This window comes from Danio rerio, chromosome 16 (assembly GCF_052040795.2).
Source record: "Danio rerio strain M-AB ecotype USA chromosome 16, GRCz13ab, whole genome shotgun sequence".
NCBI lineage: Eukaryota > Metazoa > Chordata > Actinopteri > Cypriniformes > Danionidae > Danio > Danio rerio.
Window position 1 is genome coordinate 58,969,818 of NC_141036.1, and position 17,683 is coordinate 58,987,500.

Genomic DNA, 17,683 nt, shown 5'->3' on the forward strand with positions numbered 1-17,683 from the left:
GAATAAAAATAGAGAGGGGTAGTAGAGTAAAAACTCATTCATTTTCTTCTTAGGAGAATAGATTTTTAACCATATAGGGCTCTATATTAATGACCAGACGCAAAGGCTAAAGCAGAGGGTGCAAAAGCATTAAATTGTCCGTAGTGTATGAGTGTGAATGAGTGTGCTTGGATGTTTCCCAGAGATGGGTTGCAGCTGGAAGGGCTGCTGGATAAGTTGGTGGTTCATTCCGCTGTGGCGACCCCAGATTAATAAAGGGATTAAGCCGACAAGAAAATGAATGAATGAATGAATAATGCAAAAATTTTACCAGTGAAAACAAATGTCTAATAATGCTGACAATGACAGATGACAAGCACATGTCTTAAACATAATAATTCAACTTTATAATTATGAATAGTTGTATTCTGATGTCATCATTTTACAGTGAATTAACAAACAGGACATGTTGAAAGTCTGTTCAAGTCCTCCATAATGACTGTACAAAATTAAGCATTTTAAGCACCAGTAGAGCTCCACACAGGCCTAATATTACTATTGTTTTACCATATCATCACTTTAGAATTATAAGGTTCTGACATTTTTGTCAATTTTGTTATTGACATATTAAATCACAACTTATTGTTTACATTTTAAGAGTTTAAAATAAATCTTGCACTCATTCAGAACGCAGAGAGAACCTGATAATTCCAAGATGATGATATGTTTGAGAATGAACAATAATAAAAGCCTGCTCATATTAACCTTTATTTTACATCTAAAGAATCGTGAGAAATAATCGTGATCTCAATTTTAAGCAAAAAAAAAATTTGTAATTCACATTATAGCCAGAATCGTGCAGCCCTACATGTTTATTCTACCATTTTTACAAAATGTAAAATGTGTCTCTGATGTCTCTAGTGTGTGTGTGTGTGTGTGCGTGTGCGTGTGTGAAGTTTAAGCTCAAAATACCACTCTCTGAATCTGACCCTTTAGACTTTGATCCTAATTGTGGCATTTTGGTGACTGTCTCTTTAAATTTAAATGAGACTGTGCTCCTTTTAAAAGCCGAAATGTGTCGGCATTTGTTTTATTTCATCAAACTTTCTCCTTGTTACATGTGTTTTACTTAATCAATGCACTAAAAGCAATCCAGTCTTCATAGTAAACCGTTGCTTGTTGCCTTTGTTCAATGGCAGCCCTTCAGTGCATCACACGCTGCTGAATCTCATGATCCTCTCAGTCTGTCTTGCCTCAAGCTTAGAGAATCTGGTTGACGATATGTGACTTAAAACCGTTGCATTTGTGTATTTTTGTGAATAGCCCAAAATACATTCAGTAGTATGGGTCAAAACAACACGTAAAAAATCAGTATTGAGTAAAGATCACGTTAATATCCTACTGTAGATATACACAGTTGAAGACGGCCGAATTATCAGAATTAACCATCATATTTTTATCTTTAAGCCTGTCTTTAATTAAGGTAGTTTAAGGTTATCTTTAATTTTGTCTTTAAGGTTATCTTACCGTCAGAATTTTATACCAACCCATGTTTAATCACAAAATATGTTAAATAATTTATGGATATGGAATGACACAGTGACCCAGTGGTTAGCACTGTGGCCTCACAGCAAGAAGGTTGCTGGTTTGAGTCCCGGCTGGGTCAGTTGGCATTTCTGTGTAGAGTTTGCATGTTCTCCCCATGTTGGTGTGGGTTTCCTCTGGGTGCTTCGGTTTCCCCAACAGTCCAAACACATGCTCTACAGGGGAATTGATGAACTAAATTGACTGTAGTGAATGAGTGTGTGTGTCAATGAGTGTGTATGGGTGTTTCCCAGTACTGGGTTGCGGCTGGAAGGGCAGCCACTGCGTAAAACATATTCAGGAATAGTTGGCGGTTCATTCTGCTGATGAATAAAGGGACTAAGCTGAAGGAAAATTAATGAATTTTTGGACAGTTTTATTTTTCCAGTGCAGGTTACAGATTTTTACCGGGTTGAAATCGCTGCTGTTTTTACCGTGTGTTTGTGTGGTCCAGGGTCAGATATCAGATGTTTTAATGCAGTCGCTGGCGCTTCATCAGGCAGGTAGAAACGTACAGGTAAGCAAGATCTCGTCTTACACTTGTGAGCATGTGAAATGGAGAACAATAAAAAAAACTAGCTGGAAATAGCAGCCGGAGGAAACGCTGAAGAGCATTATATTCAGTTTTACAGTCAGAGAGAGACAGAGAGAGAGAACGCGTTTGCTGGAAAGATGGAGAAGATTATTAGTGTGTGATCCCATAGAGAAAACTGAAAACTCACTCACTGGCCACTATATTAGGTATACCTTACTAGTACCGGGTTGGACCCCTTTTGCATACAGAACTGCCTTAATCTTTCCTGGCAGAGATTCAACAAGCTACTGGAAATATTCCTCAGAGATTTTGCTCCATATTGACATGATAGCATCACACAGTTGCTGCAGATTTGTCGGCTGCACATCCATGATGCCAACCTCCCGTTCCACTAAATCCCAAAGGTGCTCTAATGGATTGAGCTCTGGTGACTGTGGAGGCCATTTGAGTACAGCGAACTCATCGTCATGTTCAAGAAACCAGTCTGAGATGATTGAGCTTCATGACATGGTGCGTTATCTTGCTGGAAGTAGCCATCAGAAGATGGAGACACTGTGCTCATAAAGGGATGGACATGGTCAGCAACAATACTCAGGTAGGCTGTGGCGATGATGCTCAATTGGTACTAATGGACCCAAAGTGTAGAGAATCTCCCCCACACCATTACACCATCAGCAGCAGCCTGAACCACTGATACAAGGCAGGATGGATCCATGCTTTCATGCTGTTGAGGCCAAATTCTGACCCGACCATCTCAATGTATCAGCAGAAATAGAGACTCATCAGAGCAGCAACGTTTCTCCAATCTTCTATTGTCCAGTTTTGGTGAGTCTGTGTGAATTGTAGCCTCAGTTTCCTGTTCTTAGGTCTTCTGCTGCTGTAGCCCATCCGCCTCAAGGTTGGACGTGTTGTGTGTTCAGAGATGCTCTTCTGCAGAGCTCGGTTGTAACGAGTGCTTATTTGAGTTACTGTTGCCTTTCTATCAGCTGGAACCAGTCTGGCCATTCTCCTCTGACCTCATCAACAAGGCATTTGTGCCTACAGAACTGCCGCTCACTGGATATTTCCTCTTTGTCAGAGCATTTTCTGTATACCCTAGAGATGGTTGTGCGTGTAAATCCCAGTAGATCAGCAGTTTCTCAAATACTCAGAGCAGCCCGTCTGGAACCAACAACCATGCCACGTTCAAAGTCACTTAAATCCCCTTTCTTCCCCATTCTGGTGCTCAGTTTGAACTGCAGCAGATCGTCTTGACCATGTCTACATGCCTAAATGCATTGAGTTGCAGCCATCTGATTGGCTGATTAAAAATTTGCATTAACAAGCAGTTGGACAGGTGTACCTAATAATTATCAATCATGTCAAAGTAGACTATAGCATTATTCATGCAATAATTAGCTCAAATATAGCCAATTAAAAATGAAATTCTTAAAGGAGTTAATTCTCTTAAGCAGTAGATTTACAATTTGTATTGAAGCATTAGTTGCAATAACTTTACATAACTTTAAAGCTCACCTAAAATCTACTGAATGCTTGAAACGTTGTTGGACATTTATGTTTTAATGCCTGTATTCATAAATAAAGGTGTAGCGCTTTTTTCATGCATGTTAGTCCCAGCATTCCTGCCTTGTTCATGCAATGATGAACTCAAATATGGGTAATTAGATCTCAGTGTTTGAGCTATTAATCGGCACATTAGCTTCACTGCTGCTATTAACTGGTATTTAGTGCTATTAGATGACCAGTTACCCAGAAATACGCGATACGTGACTCAATGCAAATTCCTGACAGTGACATTTTGAGCTGGCAGTGTCAAAAATCACTTGTAAATGTATGAGCTGATTAAATGTAGATTAAATAATTAAACAAATTGGTGTTGTATAAACTGTCATAGACTGATGCGTAAATGCAACTAATTTTACACATCAATGTAATTTATTTCATGAATGAGTGCTATTAGGTTTTGTAAGAATTTGGCTTGGGCGGTATCCAAATTTTTGATACCTTATTCTCACACACACACACACACACACACACACACACACACACACACACACATACACACACACATAGAGAGCATTGCTCGCTCACTTTCAAGTTACACCAGAGATTCCGCCACTCCCGTGATTTATTTGGAAATTTACTCCCGCACTACAAGAAATCTAGTCGGCTCCTGCGGTACAGCAGCGGGAATGAAGAGAGCTGAATCAGGCCATAAAAGTTAGGCCCAATGGGGCTTGAGCCCGACAAGTATATTTTGATTGACAGCTTTATAAAGCCCGAACCCGTTTACAACCCGACATTATACAAATGTGCACACGCACACAGCTCTTTTGCTTTTTTTTTCAAAATGTGTCATTTATATGTTTTAACATAATTTATTCGTAACAAACGTAGACTATAGGCCTCTTGGAAGTTGAAACAAAGAAATAAAATTTCATATTCAATATTTTATGACGGGATAACGGTGTTGAAATTGACACCGTTGCTATTTTTAGATCCCGCGGTATACCATAATACCGTAATACCGCCCAAGCCTAGTAAGAATATTGGATCTGGATTGTGTGGTTTATTTCAGGCACAGGATAAAATAACTAAAAGATCATTGCAATTTGCTATATGATTTTTTTTTTTGTATGATGCACTCCTAATTTTTTTGTTATAATTAAAAGAAAAAATAAGCCATATGAGTTTACATTTTAAAATTCAGATTTTTTTTCTCCTAATTTGAAGTTTTAATCTCACAATTCCTACTTTTTTCCTTTTAAATCTGAGTTTAAATGTCATAATTTCTCTTTTCTCCTAATTCTGAGTTTACTTTTTAAAATTCTTTCTTTTTTTCTCCCGCTTCTGAAATTGCAATGTGTTTTTGTTGTTGTTTTCTTTCTTAATTTGGAATACTTACTTTAAATCTTGCAATAATAACTTTAGACTTAGTCAGAGTTACAGCATTAAATATAAAGAATCAGTAAGACATCAACTGTTCCATCTATCAGCAGAAAACAAAACTAGCACATTTGCTCCCTCTCTGAATCTAACAGTACAATTATAAATTATTGCAAGCATTATTTAGGGCAAAAACACAAATATATATATATATATATATATATATATATATATATATATATATATATATATATATATATATATATATATATATATATATATATACACACACAACAGTTCTGTCTGTTTCTCAAATCTGATTGGCTGATAGCCGTGCGATATTCTGCAATATCAGAACTCCTACAGCCTCTTTACCCTTTGTGTATTACTCCGCCCACATACACCCAGCGAAAAGTAGACACTAAAGATCTAAAGTTTAAAAATGCACGCTCAGCTGTTTAACTGTCAGCTTATGATTTGAATCCGGAAGAAAGTAGTTCCTCATACAAAAGGGTTTTTGAGACTCTCCATGTGTGATTTTGTTTATATATACAAAATTATGCCGTCAAACTGTTGTATAAACGCAATATTGCACTCGTAGCAGTGCGATATGGCTGTATATCGGCACTGGTGGGGGCACAACGCTCATGTGATATTGCTCGTGTATATATATATATATATATATATATATATATATATATATATATATATATATATATATATATATATATATACACACAACAATAATAATAAGATGAATAAAATGACATTATTAATAAATAAAAAGTTTTTTTTTTTCCAAATTCTGAGATTTTTTTGCAATTTTTTTTGTTGTTGTTTTATTTTTTAATTCTTACTTTAAATCTTGCAATTATGAGTTTTTGTTTTAATTTGACTCTTTGTTCTGCATTTGCATATGCTCAAGTCAGGAAAAACGAAATTGCATGATATTCAGTCAGAGATTTGAGATGTGAAGTTGCTGTAGATTGATTTATAACAATCTCCACAGCTCTAGGTGTATCATAAATGCCATGCGTTTGTTCTTCCAGTGCGGTAATAAAGCATCAGGAAGGTTACACCTCCCAGACTGATTACATCAGTTTAGAAAACCCCAGACTTTCCCCGCGGCTCCTGTTCACGGCTGATGCATGTCACGGTTTATGGTTTATATGTCAGAAGAGCTCCAGGCCAGACTCATGGAAAGCAGATTAGACATTCAGTCAAGTGTTGGGTGGGTTTAATTGGATGTAATTCCTTTTAGTTCAATGCCGTTTTTTTCTGCATGCTTACAGGTGGATGCATCTTCATTAGTTATGCTTAGTAAGCAATAATTGATGATGCAATGATGAGTTGTTAGAAAATAATGCACTCCTGGAGGTGGTGATTCGGTGATGACTTTATCACTCTGATATGGAGCTGTATTGCGCTCAAAACCTGCCGGAACTACTTTAGCTGTGTGTTTATCTGACAGAATGCTCATCAGCCAATCAGAATCAAGCGTTCAGCAGCCATCAGCAGTACTATAAGCAGCTCTTTATGTTGATCAGGGTTTTAGTGTAAATGAAGCAGGATTGTTGGTCCTGTGATTTTCATCCCAGCAGGATTAATAGTCTCATGTCTTCTTAAGCTCTCGTGGTATGTTTTGCGTTGAGCTCGCTTTATAATTGGACTGAGACGTGACTTGGGGGCATTTCTGGAGTCACGTTTCCATTCTTTGAGCTTCTTGAAGTTGGAAATATGAATCTGTGAAAGTATTTGATGGTAACAGGAGAGAAAGGTGTCGTGTTGGGTGCCAAATCTGGGAATATTTCTAGTAGCACAGATCTTTACTGTTAAAAAACGACTGCAGTACTTGTGTTTTGTTGCTGTATTGTTGCAGTGTTTTAGTTTTGTAAGGTTAGTTCCTTTACTTAAAGCTCAGAGTTGATGATCATCATTTATTTTGCTTGTAGAGTTTGATTTTTACTGCATCATTATTATTCACACATTAAAGTTCGCTTTGATTGTTCAGTGTTTACGCTTTACCATTGCACACACTTTGTAACATTTGTAAAGTATGCAGAAAAAAAAAAGTTGAAAGGCAAAGCTCTGCATTTTCTGGTCAATATACCTTCCTACTCACACCTATGGTCATGAGCTTTGGGTCATGACTGAAAGGACAAGATCTCGGATACAAGCGGCTGAAATGAGTTTCCTTCGCAGGATGGCAGGGCGCACTCTTATAGACGGGGTGAAGAGCTTTGACACCCGAGAGGAGCTTGGTGTAGAGCTGCTGCTCCTCCACATCAAGAGAAGTCAGCTGAGGTGGCTCGGGAATCTGTTTCTGATGCCTCTTAGGCCCCGTTTACACTAGTGTGTTTTAGTTTTTAAACGGCGTTTTAGATCAAAAGCGATCCTACGACACCAAAAACGTATATCACTAGGGGTGTAACGATTTATCGTTGTACGATTTATTGCGATGCAAAAATGTCACAATGCATCGTGGCGTTATGACGATTTGATTTACGATATGACGTCCGTTTTCACTTATTAGTTGAGCTGTTCTCACGTGAGCTACGTTCCACCTGCTGTCGCACGTAAGTTCAGATTGCAGCAGCAGTAATGTTAGCAGACCAAGATGAGTGAAGCTGAAATAGAGGATGGCCCATCCTCTCAAAATCAGACGTCTGGCAACAGTTCGGTTGTACAGTCATTGCTTTAGACTCGTCCGCTTTTTGACACGCATACTGGGTCAAACATCCTAAGTTTTAAAGTCTTCACAGTGATTTACATACTTTGCACAGCGACAGGGATACCTCCTCATGGTGTTGAAAGAGTCACAGACTGTATTTATAAGGCACAATTCACCCTAAAATATCATTCTGTCTTTATATAATGATGTATTTGCGGCCGCAAAATCACACTTGACGTGAGCTCACCGTGAGCTGTTACTACAGAGGGCATATGATAGACGCGCGCGTATGGCAAACCATTTTAGCATTTAAACCTTTGTTCTGACTATCCATAAATATATTTATAGATATCTCTAATTATATTTTGACTAGTCATAATTATAATTCGACTAGTCAGAATGACAATTAGAGATATCTGCAATTACAATTGTACTAGTACGAAATCAGATTGGAGATATTTATTACTAGTCATATTCCTTCATTGACTGCCATTGAAAAATATTTGCAGATATCTCTAAATGAGTTTTGACTAGTCACAATTGTAATTCGAGATATCTCTAAATGAATTTAATTAAATATGAATTAAATACCTGGAAATGTGGATTTTTTTTTTGCACACAAAAAACGCAAGTGACCAAGCAAAGCCTTAAGCTCTTACTGTTAAATTCAATTGAATAGAAAGCTTATTTTTTTGCACCTTTACCTAAATTGTTCCTTAATTTTGTCTCTGTCATTTCAATAATATTTTTTAAGAAGTTTTTAAATTGTTTTGTTTTCCAGAGACAGGCCTGTTTAATTTATTTTCTTAAAGAAGGTTCAGTTTAACAAGTTGAAACAAAAGAAATACATAAAAAATAGTTTACTTGGTAAAATTTGCATTTCAGTTTAATTTTCAGTTTTTATTCCAAATATCGTGATACATATCGAATCGTGAACATTATATCGTGATTCACATTGTATCGTGAGCTGAGTGTATCGTTACACCCCTATATATCACGTAACTATTCGCGCACTCTGGGCATGCGTGTTCTAGTATAAACAGGAAGCATGTGTCCTGCTCGGCATTTGGTTATTGTCAGTCAACAAACGCCGGTTGAACAATGAACGCGATGGCAACGAAAGTAAGAGAGGTATTTTTGTGGACAGACGACGAGGTCGAGTTACTAAACGTAACAAATGAATAACTGCACAATGGTGCCTAAAACAGACAATAGTGCAAACAACGCTACCATTTCTGTGTCCATGTTGTTGTTCACAGTGAAGACTGGTCTGCTGTCTTCTGGTAGCGTTAAAGCCATGTGTTAGAGTCATGTGATAGGGGCTTGACGAATAAGGGAAGGATACGCAATGACACAAAAGCCCCAATCAGGTAGCGAATCTCAGCAGCTCCGCCCCAGTTTTCAGATGTCTCCGTTTTCCCCCATCCACACTGAGACGCAGCAGCAGCGCTTCAGAATGAAAACGGATTCTCCAGTGTTTCCAAAACGCTCCGTTTTTGGCACTCGAAAACTCCAGCTTAGTGTTGACGGATGGCCGACGCAAAACTTATGCGTTTTTAAACTAAAACGCATTAGCGTAAACGGGGCCTTGGACGCCTACCTAGGGAGGTGTTCCAGGCATTTCCCACAGGGAAAACCCAGGACACACACAGGAGAAACTATGGCTCCGTTTACACTAATGTGTTTTAGTTTGAAAACGCATAAGTTTTGCTACGGTTACGCCATCCGTCCACACTATGCCGGAGTTCTCGAGCGCCGAAAACGGAGCGTTTCGAAAACGCTGGAGAGGCTGTTTTCATTCTGAAACGCTGCTGCTCCGTCTCAGTGTGGATGATGGAAAACAGAGACATCTGAAAACGGAGGCGGGGCTGCAGACATTCGCCTCTCTGATTGGGGCTTTTCCTCAATATTAAGTAGCCCAACACACACAGTTCAGTCCTGCATCTTCTCCTTGTAAGTTCAGACTTCGCAAGTTTGATCAAGGCTGCAGTCTCTTCTCAGTTTGATATGGAAAACAGACTATACCGAGGACACGGGTAAATCTTTAAAGGGAACAGTGTACTTTATAACTTCATTCACATCACCCTGGCTACGTTGTTTCACTTTCTCAACAATAAAATGTAAACATGATATAAGGAACTGCCTATTTTCATTTTAATATTACCAACTAAACAGACAGCAGAAATGTTGAGGCGTCGTGCTGCATATATGAGCGTCATCTTCACTGTGTGGATATTTATAACAAAACGGAGCCGATAACAACTGCCTCCTTTCAATTTCAGTGAAAATACGAAACGCACCCTCTCTTTTGCTGAATATCAGTTTTAATAATCGATAATGGCCATTATAAAAGTGTAACATACAATAAGTTTATACATTATAGGAAATAAAGGCAAGCGATCAGTCAATATACAGAATAGGCTACGTGGTTTATTAATCATTAACTTATCTTTGCGCTTAGCCAAAACACGTTACCTGAGAAAAAGAAATAGATTCCAATGACCAAAGTCAGGGAATATGTCGTTAGATAAAGACAACAAGATGAATGAAATATCCCGTTTAATAAATATAGTGAGATTAGATCCAGCGGGAGATGCTTGATGAGAAGTCCGACTAGCAGAGCTCTCATCTAGGTAGATGGGCTGCAGCGCTTGCCAAAGAGTGTCTGTGTGGTCACGTGATGTGTGTTTTCAGCGTTTTGGTGTGGACGGAGAGCAGTTCAGAAACGCTGGGTAAAACGCGAGTGTGGACGCGGATCGTTTTCATTCTAAAACGCCGTTTTAAAACTAAAACGCACTAGTGTAAACGGGGCCTATGTCTCTTGGCTGGCCTGGGAACGCCTCAGGATCCCCCCTGAGGAGATGGAGGAGGTGTCTGGGGAGAGGGAAGTTTGAAGTCTGCTGCCCTTGTGACCTGGCCCTGGAAAAGTGGAAGTAAATGAATGAATGATAAAATAATATTAAGGATGAAAAAAGATATTACGATGACAGAAAAATCTTTTAAAATCACTAGTGATTTGTCTGTTGTTATTAAAGACAGTGTGTTCCTCATATCTTTAATTTTAATATATTTTAGTTTATTTACTAGAACTTAATCAGTGTTAAGCTGCTCTGACATTAGGGCTGGGCCGAAAAACAATATTATATTGAATCGCAATATAATTTATGACCATAACAATGATAAGCTCTAGACTGTTTTCCTCTATATTGATCTAAGAGCCAATCACACAGCAGAAATGTGCAACAATATGAATCTAAAAGTGTGTTGATCCTAGAAATACACTGAATTTTCAGCCATCAAAAAATGTCATGCCATTTAAAAGACCCTCTAGTTTTTGTGGCTTCAGTCATTGTTGGAGCGCTCTTTTAAATCTGGAAGCATCAACAACTTATATCGAAATATATATCGTTATCCTTCAATATTGAAAATAATGATCAAGATTGCAGTTTTGCTATATCGCCCAGCCCTATCTGTCATTGTAAACAGCGCTATAGAAATGAAGATGAATTGAGTGGAACTGAATCATCTGCTCTTCTTGTCCTGTAATGAAGGCTCGGTCGGCGCTGCTCAACCTCTGGAATGCTGCTTTTGTCTCAGTGTGTTTTCAGCGTATTGTGTGTGAATAATCAGCCTGTCCGTTAACACACACACACAAACACACACACACACACACACCAAAAACCACACGCCAGTCTTGCTCACAATGCCGGAGTGACTCTGAAAAACATGATGACTGAACAACTGAACAGTTCATGTCCTGTGTGATCCTGAACCACACAGTCTTAATAGACCATTTAGACCATAAAAGGTCTTAAAGACTTATTATGCCCATTTTCACAAGATGTAAATGTCTCTGATGTCTCTACAGTGTGTGTGTGAAGCTTTAGCTGAAAGTAGCACACAAAGAATGTCCTCTAACTCTCTGAAACTGACCCTTGTAGGCTTGTAATTTATTCGTGGTGTTTTGGTGACTGGTCGCTTTAAATTCAAATGAGATTGTGGTGTTTTCAAAAGAGGGCGGAGCTACAGATGCCTGTGTGTCAGCATAGTGGCAGATTCAAAAACAAGACTAACGTCCTATGCTAATGAGGGAGAGATGGGCACTTGTGGGCGGGGCTTCTTCCTCTGATGACAATGTCAATCAAAGTGTTTCTGCAGACTGTTTATATCAAGTCTGATTGTAAAAGATACAATTAATTTATGTTGACCTTTTAGAGGCTGGATATATTCATACACTGCTGACACACAACTGTGTTTAAACCTCTTATAACAGTGATTTTGCATCCGCTGTGTAAAACATATGCTGGAATAGTTGGCGGTTTGCTGTGGGGTTAGGTTTGATGTCATCTTAACAGCAATGCTAAGGAACAATAGATTCACTTAATAACAAGTACAACTCAACTTTTTCTTCATTAACTGTCATCACATTTTTAGTACAGTCAGGATACCCGAGTAAACAACTAAAATTAAATAAAATCCTCCAATACAGCCTAGTCAGAAAAAAAACTATTGTATTTAGTGCAGCCATCCTAACTAAGTAAAAAAAAATTAAATAAATAACTGCAGTGTAGACTAGTGACAGATCTTCTTTAAAAACACCGTAATATCCACATTCTCAGGTGAGAGGCTTGATCTCTGTGCAGACACAGACTTGAAGCTCATTTTTGATTATCTAAGGTTTCAGATAGATGAGTTTCTGTTTAAATTGATGAATAAATATACATATAATGTGTTTGTAAAGTGTTTGTACATCACATATTCACCAGTGAAATACACTGCAGTTTTGTCTAAAACTAATGTTATGGTTGTAGCCGGTAGGGCTGCTCGATTTTGGGAAAAAATCATAATCACGATTATTTTGGTCATAATTGTAATCACGATTATTCAAAACCATTACTGTTGAAGTCAAAGTTATTAGCACTCCTGGGAATTTTTTTAATATAAATAATTCCCAAATGATGTTTAACAGAGCAAGCAATTTAAACAATATTTCCTAAAATATTTTTTTCTTCTGGAGAAAGGCTGATTTGTTTTATTTCAGCTAGAATAAAAGCAGGTTTAAATATTTTGAAAGCCATTTAAGGTCAATATTATTAGCCCTCTTAAGCAATATATTTTTGATTGTCTGCTGAAGAAACTACTGTTAAACAATGACTTGCCTAATTACTTTAAGCCTTTTAATTGCACTTTAATCTGAATGCATGTATTCTGAAAAATATTAAGTAAAATATAATGGACTGTAGTCATAGCAAGTTGAAATAAAAGGTCCCACTGTCCTTAACTACTATGTACTTGCATCAAAAAAATAAATACAATGTGCTTACTGTGTTTATGATGTATTTGAGAACACTTGTGGTGCTTTTGAGTTGGGATAGAGGTTGGGTTATGGACAGGTTTGGTGGTATCGGTAGGTTTAAGGGTGGGTTAAGGTGTAAGGGATGGTCAACAGTGTATTTACAAATGTAATTACAAAAGTTAATTACAGATGTAATTACATACATGTATTTAATCAAGCATAAGTACACAGTAAATACATGTATTTACTCAATAAGTACATTGTAACAAACTATTAATTCCTGTGTTAATACATATTAGTTAAGGCCACTTAATATACAGTGGAACCAAATAAAAACTTATTTCCATGAAACAGAAATTGGGGGAAAAGGGTCGCTAATATTCAGGAGGGCTGATAATTCTGACTTCAACGGTATACATACAGTTATTTTCCACCCTGCAAAGGAAAGAGAAATAAATACAATAGAATAAAAATATGAAACAAACTGAGCTTGAAGCATCTTCACTGTCAGAACAACACATTACAAAAAGTCCTTCAGTCAAGAGCAGTGAGGGATTTTCTCCTTGTTGTTTGATTAATGATAAAAACAGGCGGCAGCAGGAATAGTGCACTGTCACTTTAATGGTTTCTCTTTTACGTTTCTTTTGATTCTCAACTCGTTTGTTTATTACACAAATGAGGGTTAATATGAATAATCTCTAGACACTGCATTTTGACACCTATTTGACCATTAAAGCGCTCACATTAAGATGACTTTAGGTCTGCGCTCTGCTCGTGTGCGAATGAGACCGAACGCTGACCGCGTGCTTCTGACTGTGTGTGCGCGCCTTTCACGCTTTTAAGAGCAATAAATGTGTTTAGCTGGAAAAGGGGTCAGTATATGATGCATTAATCGTTTATCTCGATTAATGCTTTTTCATAATCGTTAGAAGCCAAAATCGAAATCGGATTTTCCATTAATTGCACAGCCCTAGTAGTCGGCTGTATTTTTGCCTCCTGTTCTCTCTCTCTCTGTCTCTCTCTCTCTCTCTTTCTCTCTCTCTCTCTCTCTCTCTCTCTCTCTTTCTCTCTCCATGCCGGTCATGCTGATTGGTCAGGAGACCGATCTATCATCATTTGGCGACGCAGCACGGGTATATCAAAAGCATGTCAGGAAGAGCGGAGAGCTCGCTTTTTCCTTTGATCTGTTTTTTTGTGTATTTTGCTCACCTGATTATTTGTTTTTGCTTCACTTTTGTTTGGAAAAAAATATTTTGCATTACTTTTGCCCACTTTGAGAAATTTTGTGAGTTTTGCACATTTGTTTTTAGATTGATTTGTTTGTTACCTTTTGGCTCCGCTCCTTCCCGACAATATTGAGCTACACCTCCTCAAGTTCACTCTTTTCTCAGAGTAAGGTGGATCGGGAAGATGTCATACGACTTCCATTGTGCAAACACGTAGAAAATGTATTGTTAAAGACATCAGGTAAGAGGTGAACGTCTTCTTTTTATTTATTTTATTCTACAGTTCAGAATAGGGAAGAATACGACGCATGGTGCTGAAGACCTTTTTTTTCTTTTCATCAGTTTTTAGCGAGGTAAGGGGTTATTCATGAGTTAGAATTGTTTTGTTATATTTCTTTCTTTTGTTTGGCTTCTCTATCGTCCCCTCACTCTTGAGTTTAACTCATGTTTGTTTGATACTTTGTTTGAATTTGCTACTTTATTTCTTTTTATTAGTGTAAATATTTCTCTTTTTTTGGATATATTTGGGTAGAGCTGCACAATTAATCATTAAAAGATCGCGATCTCGATTCGACCCCCTAGACGATCTTAAACCAGCATTTCTACTGTTCTGCCAATCATATTTTCAAGTTCAGGAGAGAGGAAAAGGCGGCTGCACGAGTCTTTTCATTGTTTCACACACTTTGCTCAGTAACATGGACACCTCTAAATGATGTTGAATGAGTCATATGCTGTATTTATAAGGTATAATTCACCTAAAAATAAGAAATAAAGAAATAAAAAAATAAGGTCAAGAATCTTGGTGTGACTCTGGAGTCAGATCTGAGTTTCAACAGTCATGTCAAAGCAGTCAGTAAATCAGCATACTATCATCTCAAAAACATAGCAAGAATCAGATGCTTTGTTTCCAGTGAAGACTTAGAGAAACTTGTTCATGCTTTTATCAGCAGCAGGGTGGATTACTGTAATGGACTCCTCACTGGTCTTCCTAAAAAGACAGTCAGACAGTTGCAGCTCATCCAGAACGCTGCAGCCAGGATTCTGACCAGAAGCAGAAAATCAGAGCACATCACACCTGTCCTCAGGTCTCTACACTGGCTGCCAGTTACATTCAGAATAGATTTTAAAGTATTATTACTGCTCTATAAATCACTAAATGGCCTAGGACCTCAATACATTACAGATATGCTCACTGAATACAAACCCAACAGATCACTCAGATCATTAGGATCATATAAACTAGAAGTTCCAAGAGTTCAGTCAAAGCAGGGTGAATCTGCCTTCAGCCACTATGCCCCTCACTGCTGGAATCAGCTTCCAGAAATGGTCAGATGTGCTCCAACATTAGGCACATTCAAATCAAGACTGAACACACATCTGTTTAGCTGTGCCTTTACTGAATGAGCACTGTGCTGCGTCCAACAGATCGCACTATTATGTTTTTTTCTTCTTCTTCATTCTTTTATATCACATTTTACCTGTTTTTATGTTTTTTTAAATCAGTTTTATTATTTGTTTTTATTTATTTTTTTTTTACTTGTCTTTTTTATTCTTGTTTATGTAAAGCACTTTGAATTGCCACTGTGTATGAAATGTGCTATATAAATAAACTTGCCTTGCCTTAAAAATTTTATTTTTGTCTTCATATGATGTTTTCGCGATCGGGAAATCACACGTGAGCTGCTGACCGTGAGCTGTTATCACAGAGAGGCCGGGCGCGTGCGCGCTCTTCTTAATGATAGATGCGCGCGTCTACTTTAGTGAACAGAACCTGCATATGTTGCGAGTAACAGGCAATATAGTTGTAAATAATATTCAGTTTGTGGCACAGAGTGATCATTTGGGATCCGCGCAAAGTATGAACAGCACTTAGCAGTCAAAATGAAACCGAAAGTGTGCACTTCATTTAAATAATCATATCACATTTTAGAGTTATGATTACGGCAAGCATTTGATCTGTTTTTTTCTTTCATAGAGAACCCACGGTTGTGCATGAAAATAAATGTTTACAGTGTCAGTATAACTACTCTAGCTTATATAATGTTGAATATAATCTGATAATGGCAAATGTCTGATTTTACCAGTGAATTAAATTGTCTAATATGAATGATTGCAAGCATATCTCTCAAACATAATAACTCATCATCATAAATATTAGAAAGTAGAATAGAATTATTTATAAAAACCAGTAGACCTAGACATAATAATATTATCGAGGTTGTGCCATATGTTTGTTTTTACCATACCTTTATTTTACATCTACAGAATCGTGAGAGAATCGTGATCTTTATTTTAAGCAAAAAAATCACAATTCTCATTTTACCCAGAATCGTGCAGCTCTATATTTGGCCATTAATCTGAATTCACTTTTGTACATTAAATCACCTTTGTTGGCAGTTCTGTTGTCAGTCTTTTGCTTGCACCTTCACATTGTGTATTGAAAGTACCACACTTTTTAAATGTTATTCCTTATAAGTAAGTTTCGTGAAACAGTTACAACAGTGTGCGCTTTGGCAACGACACAAATTCCATTCCTGTACTCCAATGGAAAACCAAAATGCTCCCACACAGGCGACTTAAATGTGTCTGGCGGATCTGCAATCTTAATACTATGTAAAGCAGCCATCTTGCGTATACAGTAGTAACCGAGTGTCGCTCACTCAAGTCACATGGCATGACATGCACTTGAAAAATACTAACTTTAGAATATAATATTTAGAACAAAAGCCCATCATTACTAAAACAAATACATCGAATGTGATAAAAAAAGATGTTTAAATTGGTTCAATTAGAGACAAGTGACGTCAACCTCAACAATGGGCAGCAGGGGGCGCCATGAGAGTTTCGCGATATGTATCGTGGTTGGTGTATCGCGATATTTCAGTTCGGTTTGTAATATCGTTACACCCCTAATATACATACTGTTAAGTCAAAATTATCAGCCCCCCTGAATTATTTACCCTGTTTATTTTTTTCTGCAATTTCTGTTTAACGGAGAGATGTTTTCAACACATTTCTAATCATTATAGTTTTAATAACTCATCTCTAAGAACTGATTTATTTTATCTGTCATGATGACAGTAAATAATATTAGACTAGATATTCTTCAAGATGCTAGTATTCAGCTTAAAGTGACTTTTAAAGGCTTCACTAGGTTAATTAGGCAGGTTAGGGTAATTAGGCAAGTTATTGTATAATGATGGTTTGTTCCGTAGACAATTGAAAAAATATAGCTTAAAGGGGCGAATAATATTGACATTAAAATGGTGTTTAAAAAATTAAAAAATTCTAGCCGAAATAAAACCAATTAGACTTTCTCCAGAAAAAAAAAAATTATCAGACATACTGTGAAAGTGTCCTTACTTCCTTTTTCTTTTGGTAAATTAATTTAGAGTTCAAGTTTAAAATTCCGAGTTGGTTGAATCTCCTTACTGAAACAGGCCCCTGGTCTTGACAAGAAACCAAAATAAAGAAGTTTTTTTATTTTTTGATGATTTGTGTCATTG

The 17,683-nt window shown here is 37.3% G+C and overlaps 3 protein-coding genes across 48 annotated transcripts in view; 2 read left to right on the forward strand and 1 right to left on the reverse strand.

Annotated features, from left to right (window-relative positions):
* Nucleotides 1-17,683, forward strand: part of smpd5 (sphingomyelin phosphodiesterase 5) — a 706,732-nt gene that overhangs the window by 505,389 nt on the left and 183,660 nt on the right. The window lies entirely within an intron of this gene.
* kif13a (kinesin family member 13A) overlaps nt 1-17,683 on the forward strand; it is a 118,579-nt gene that overhangs the window by 6,666 nt on the left and 94,230 nt on the right. The gene's annotated exons all lie outside the window — the stretch shown is intronic.
* The window catches only part of LOC103908992 (serine/threonine-protein kinase pim-2-like), a 202,995-nt gene continuing 195,277 nt past the window's right edge, over nt 9,966-17,683 (reverse strand). Inside the window, exon 7 of the mRNA XM_087288241.1 lies at nt 9,966-10,467. Coding sequence (XP_087144367.1) covers nt 10,423-10,467 — 45 coding nt within the window. The 3' untranslated portion in view covers nt 9,966-10,422. The remainder of the gene's footprint in view (nt 10,468-17,683) is intronic.